The sequence below is a fragment of the Fukomys damarensis genome, unplaced genomic scaffold (assembly GCF_012274545.1).
Source record: "Fukomys damarensis isolate Sample0158 unplaced genomic scaffold, DMR_v1.0_HiC HiC_scaffold_12, whole genome shotgun sequence".
Classification (NCBI taxonomy): domain Eukaryota; kingdom Metazoa; phylum Chordata; class Mammalia; order Rodentia; family Bathyergidae; genus Fukomys; species Fukomys damarensis.
This window is the reverse complement of record NW_022900924.1, coordinates 18,047,529-18,053,629: the sequence shown is the minus strand read 5'-3', so window position 1 is coordinate 18,053,629 and position 6,101 is coordinate 18,047,529. Positions and strand designations below refer to the sequence as shown.

The 6,101-nt window shown below is 52.7% G+C and overlaps 2 protein-coding genes across 6 annotated transcripts in view; both read right to left on the bottom strand.

The window, feature by feature from the left end:
• The window catches only part of Bcl7a (BAF chromatin remodeling complex subunit BCL7A), a 28,040-nt gene extending 23,227 nt beyond the window's left edge, over window positions 1-4,813 (bottom strand). The window contains exon 1 of the mRNA XM_019204548.2: window positions 3,880-4,813. Coding sequence (XP_019060093.1) covers window positions 3,880-3,962 — 83 coding nt within the window. The 5' untranslated portion in view covers window positions 3,963-4,813. The remainder of the gene's footprint in view (window positions 1-3,879) is intronic.
• A 905-nt stretch (window positions 4,814-5,718) lies between these two features.
• Cfap251 (cilia and flagella associated protein 251) overlaps window positions 5,719-6,101 on the bottom strand; it is a 46,333-nt gene continuing 45,950 nt past the window's right edge. For all 5 annotated transcript variants that reach the window (XM_010604379.2, XM_010604378.2, XM_010604382.2 and 2 more), the window contains one exon: window positions 5,719-5,954. In XM_010604379.2, the coding sequence (XP_010602681.1) occupies window positions 5,842-5,954 (113 nt within the window). In that variant the 3' untranslated portion in view covers window positions 5,719-5,841. The remainder of the gene's footprint in view (window positions 5,955-6,101) is intronic.

The following is a 6,101-nucleotide window of genomic DNA, read 5'->3' as shown; positions in this document are numbered from 1 at the left end:
TAATTTAGTGACCTTGTCTCAAAAAAAAAAAAAAAAAAAGTAAAAAAGGTGTGGGGATGTAGCTCATGGCAAAGGCCCTGGATTTAACCCCCAGAACCATAAATAAATCAACTTATGAATAGGTACATGTGTATACCCACACAATGGAATACTATCCGGCCACGAAAAGGAATGAACACGTGCTAAACACAACATGTCTGAGAACACGCTAGTGAAAGCAGCTGGCACACAAGTCAGACTTGGGTGTTTCCAACGACAAGAAGATGAGCTCTCTGGGCGGATTTGCAGGGACAACAAATAGGCCGGTGGTGCAGGCAGAGGGGATGAGAGAGACCAAAGAGGCAGCCACGGGGCGTGGAGCCTCCTTTTAGGGTGATGTGAAACCTGTGGAACTAGACAGAGGGCAAAGTTTTTGCTCAATTGTACTTTAAATTGGTTATAGTGGTCAATTTAATGTTACATGTATTTGATCACCATAAAAAGAAACCCAAAGCCAGGTGTGCAGGCACCTGGTAATCCTAGCACTGTGGGAGGCTGAGACAGGAGGATCACAAGATCAAACCCAGCCTGTGCAACTTAGCCATATAGAGAAACCCTAGGACTATCGGCCCGTGCCCTTCAGACAAAGCTGTACTGGTGACCAGTGCCCAGTGTGCCCTCCCAGCTTCTTGGCTCATTTCTGGTACTTGCATGGTCCCTGAAGATTTTGAATTTTTAGTCCCTGATTAAGCCATATTTTTTTCTCAAAACAGTTTTTTTGTGTTTTTTTTTTTTTTTTTTTTTTTTGAGACAGGGTCTTGCTATGTATCCCAGGCTGGCCTGGAACTAACTCATGGTGATCCTCCTGCCTCAGCCTCCAGAGTGCTGGGATGACAGGCCTGTGCCATAACGTCCAACTCAAATATTCTTTGTAAATCTGGTATGTCGCTTGTTGTCAATTCCTGTCTTTGCTTCCTTCTGTCTTTCTTTCTTTCCACAAGGCCAGCTGTGTTAGGTCCTCTCTGCTGATGCTGCTGTGGGATGTGCCTGAGGTGTGGGATGTGCTCAAGGTTCTGTCTCTGTTCCATCTGCTCTCCCTCAGGGTGTCGTATTTCCTTGTGACGCATCTAGCTCTCTTGGACTGTGCCGGACACTGTATTTTAAGATTTATTTATAGGGATAATGTGAGGCTTCCCTACCAAGATGATTTACATTCGCCTCTCCAGGCTCCCGAGGTTCCTGCCCATCTACATCCACCTTCATCCAAACTCAGGGCTGCAGTTCCCTGACCACGCCGCCCGGTCTGCTCCGGGTGGAGCCTGGGTGTGCTGCTGCTGGTCACAGCTTCCGCTTCTTCGTGTTTATTTACTTTGGTTTTTTGAGACAATGTTGTCTCACTATGCAGTTCAGGCTGGCCTTGAACTCAGTGTGTAGCCCAGGCTGGTCTCAAACTTGTGTGATCCTCCTGCCTCAGCCTCCCGGGTGCTGGGATTACAGGGTGTGCACCACCATGCCTGGCAGTTGCACTTCGTGTTGAGTTTGAGGTCTCCTGTGGTGGGAGAACTGATGCTGGGTGTTGAACATTTCCTCACCCAGGGGGCCTGGCTCCGGGCTCCGTTATGGGGAAGATCTCCCACTGGACTTTAATTTTCTGGCCTCTTCCCCCACAAAACTACTCAGAGTAAAGTTCAGATCTGCTGAGGTTGGTGAACATCTGCAGGGTTGATGTGGGTTCCTTGCTGTGTATCTCTCAAGCATTTCAAGTTTTTCATTTTGTTTTGTTTTGCTTTAAAGGCAAGGTCTCGCGATGTAGTCCAGACTGGCACTGAACTCACTATGTAACCCAGGTTTGCCTTGAACTCCCATCCTCCTGCCTCAGTCTCCCAAATCCTAAGATTACGGATAGCACTATGCCCAGCTCTTCCCCCTCTACATAGCCCTCCCTGGCCACCTCCTCTGAATTCGGGGCCCTGCTATGTCCATCTCCTAGGACCCAGATGTCCCTTACGCCTCTGGAGCCCATGGCACCTGGTGACACACACTAACCGATGTCACTAAACAGCCCTCTGCTTGCTCTGCGTGCAGTATCTGCACCGACGGACCACGCGTCCCCTCTGATATGCTGCGACCGCCATCAGGGAGAACTGCTCAGTTCTTTCCCATGGGGGTGACTTGGGCCCGGCTGCTCCTGGTGACACCGCGATTCCAAACTCTGAAGAGGGGCAGCGATGCCAACCCTTTGTCTGTGGCCGGTGAGCGCAGTCTCGTGGGTGCTTGGCTCCTTGCCTGGAGGCAGCCTCTGTGCCCTCGGCAGGCCCAGAAACAAGGGGCTGAGGTCGCCGCAGTGCCACGTAACCATCCCAAGAGCATGGGAGGAGCTGCGCGGACAGGGCTAGGCAGGGGCTCCACGGCCAAGCTGCGCCCAGCCCATCTTCCCTTTTCTTTCCCTCTCCTCATCCCTTTTGCTAAGCCAGCAAAGCCTGGCTGCAACACAGGAGGAAGAATCAACGAGCCACCGTCCCCAGGGGCCCGTATCTGTTTGTCAGAGGCACCTGTGAAAGAGCCGCCTGCGGGGACAGCGGCCGAATCCCTGAGGGGCTCATGCTTGCTGCAAACACGTGTGTCCAGGGCGGCGACGGCTGGGGACACAGGTGTTTCTGAGATCGGCTTCCTGTTACCTGGAAGCCCAGGGAGGAGAGGCCAGGTAGGTGCAGAATGGGCGTGAGGGGAAAGGGATGGCAGGCGTTGATGCTTCAGAAGCACAGTGTGCAAGTGCTTGGGGGACTAAGAAGGCTGAAGCAGGAGGGTTGCAGGGTCAAGGCCAATCTGGGAAACTTGGTGAGATCGTGTCAAAATTAAATAACAAGAAAGGTCTGGGGATGTGGCTCAGAACTCCCTGGGTTCAATCCCCAATACCAAAAATAAGGAAGAAAGGTATATATATTTTTTTTAACTTTTTTTTTTTTTTGGTAATGGGGATCAAATTTGGAACCTCATGCTTGCAAGGCAGGCAGCGGATATATATTTTATTTTGTTTGTATTTTTGAGGCAGAGTCTTGCTCTATAGTTCAGGCTGGTCCTGACCTCATTGTGTAGCCCAGGCTGGCCTTAAATTTGAGGTGAGACTCCCACCACAGCCTCCTGAGAGCCGAGATTACAGTCGTGACACCACGCCCGGCTCTGTCCTATACCTGAGACCTTGACAGTGTATGTTTTGTTTTTGTTTTTTGAGGAGACTATGTAGCCCAGGCTGGTCTCGAACTCACAGCGATCTTCCTGACTCAGTGCTAGGATTACAGGCGTGTGTCACCACGCCCAGTCGACAGTGTTTGAATAGTACAGGGCATGGGTTCTGTACAGATGCTGGATGAATATGTGCGGTACAGCAGGGATGCGGGTTACAGCCTGGGGAACAAAGCCTTGTCTTGCATAGTCTGCAAGCTAAGAAGGGTTCAAGTGATTTTAAAAAGTCAAAAGACAGCCAAGTGTGGTGGCGCACACCTGTACTATCAACACGTGGGTGGCCGAGGCAGGAGGATCGCCATGAGTTTCAGGCCAGCCTGGGCTACAGGGTGAGACCCTGTCTCAAAAAACAAGTGAAAAAGTCAAGAGAATAATACCTCATGATGAGTGCAAACCATCATGACAACCACATTTCAGTGGCCGCAAGCAAAGCTGGACTGGAGCTCAGCCACGGTTTCTCTTTTCGTAGAATCCAGGGCGGTGTTTGCAGTCCAGGGCTGAAGACCCATGACTCGGCCTTACCAGCCTTAATATTTACTCCCCGGCCCTGGGAGGACCTGGCTTTCTCTTCCATTCAAAAACCAAGTCAGCTATTAAAGGGCACTGAAGTTTCAAATCTACTCATTCAGTCATTCTGCAAACACTGTGGAGGCTCACCTGACTGACACAGCCCCTGCTGTGGGCAGGTGTGAGGGCCAAAGCCGGGGCTGAGGGAGGCTCGTCTGCACGGTTCCCCACATTAGGAGTCCACTGTGCCAGGGATGCACTGCTGTCTCTTCTTCACAACCCCTTCACAAGTTGTTCCAGGAGGAAAAGGAGGATAAAGGCTCAGCCACATCCCAAGCAGGAGCAGGGCTGTGGCAGGCTGGCCTTGAATTCGTGGCAATCCTCCTGCCTCAGCCTCCTGATTGCCGGGATCCCAGGCATGCACACTGCGTCCTGCTTTGTCCCTGCGTCTCCAAGCATAAACTCTGTCTTCTCCTCTTGGTCCTTCCTTTCTGCCCTCACAGCTTTACCATCCCGGCTGCTGAGGCGCCTGTGCTCTCTGCTGACCCCATCCCATCCTGGACCAGAGCACTGACGTCCGACCTCATCCGTCATCCTATCTGGGTGTCACAGGCTGAGGCTGGGCCTGGTCCCAGCAGGGGTGCAGGACATGCAGGGCCCTTGTCTTGCAGGGGAGCAACACACGGCCTGCAGGAGGGGGCCTCCCATAGGGGCGATGGCTGCCCTGGAGAAGGACGGAATCGAAAGGCGCCCCTGTTCATGTCCCGCTTCTGTCTAATTCTGTTATTTTCTTTTTCTTTCTGGTACCAGGATCGAACTTGGGACCTTGTTCTTGCGATGCAGGCGGTAGCACCACTGAGCTAAATCCCAGCCCAAATTCTGTCTTCTGAAGAGAACGAGTCATGGGAGAGCACTGCTCCTAAAATTTCCCAGGAACTTTCTGTCTGCCACTACATCTCCTAGGCCCCTCGCAGCTGCAAAATTGATTCATAAAGTTTGTTTTTCTTTGTGTGCTTTTTAACAAAGAATGAAGTGTAAACTAGGTTGTGAAGCACTGGCGACACGCTCCGACAAGCGGCTGCCTGCCTGAGGTCGCAGTGACACGGCCCGGCCTGGGTGGCTGGTTCGGCTCTGTGTTCTAGAATGTTCTGAAGACACTGGCTGAGCCAAGTTGCCAGGCAGACACCTCGCAGTGGGAGGGCCGGGTGCATAAAGAAGGATGTTGCTGCCTCCCTTCCTCTCTCGCAGCTCCACTGTGGGCACAGCCCCTTTCTGTGGTCAGGGACACCATGGCACGGCAGCCCTCCCTGAGGAGGCCCCGTTGGCCTGGGCGAGGGGGCAGAGCTGGGCACGTTTGCATGGAGCGTCCTCAGAACTCACGACAAAACTCTGAAGTCAGACTTCGCCAAGTGTGCTGGCACATGCATTTGAGAAGCTGAGGCAGGAGGATCGCCACGAGTTTGAGGGCACCCTGGGCTCCTTAGTGAGTTCAAGGCCAGTGTGACTTACATAAGGAAACTATCTCAAAAATAAAGAAATAAACACCCACCATAAACTTGGTGGCAATGCTCCCTAAATGCCCAGAGCTGGGAAACAAGCCCCCGTTTTTACCCACTGTATGTTTTGAGGCCCAGCAGGGTGAGGTGGCAGCACTGGCCAGTGTGGGGCACAAGGGGAGGTGTGGGCCTCCTTCCAGGCACAGAGGCTGTGTGTGGCCCAGCTGTGCCTGCCTTCCCCATGGCAGTTGTGCCCAGGCCATGCATGGCCAGTGGTGCTTGTCGTACCGGCCTCACGCAGCCACTGGGTGCTCCGCTGAGCAGAAGCGAGGTCAGGATCCAGGAGCCCGGGGCACAGGGCGCCCACCCCAGCCTCCCCACAGGAAGGGCCGCTTACTGCGAGGGCTGCAGCGGGCACCCCCAGCTGGCACAGGATGGCCCGGGCACCCCCTGCTTCACACCCAGGAGCACCCCACTCTGCCAGCTCCGTGGCTTCCTGAAATCTGCTTTTAATATCTATAGTTGCCAGGATTCAAGCAGGGCCAGGAGCACGGAGAGCGCGGCCTTTGGAAACGCGCACACAGAGGCCTTTGTGCCCCAAATGCTGCCCCTGACCTTACTGGTCATCCTCCCCGGGGGCTTCCGAGATGGTTAGGCCAAGAATTTCACTCGCAAATATTTCCGCAGTGATTTCGTCTGGAAGTTCCTCTTCGAGGCAGATTTTTGAACCTAGCCAAACAAGGAAAAAAAACAAGTGTCTTCCCAGTGATTAGGTTTTTAACGCAGAGAATTTTCTAAAAACACAAGGAAATGACGCTAAACAAAAGGGAGAGCGCTCTGTGCTATGCTTTGCTTTTTTTTTTTTTTTTTTTTTTT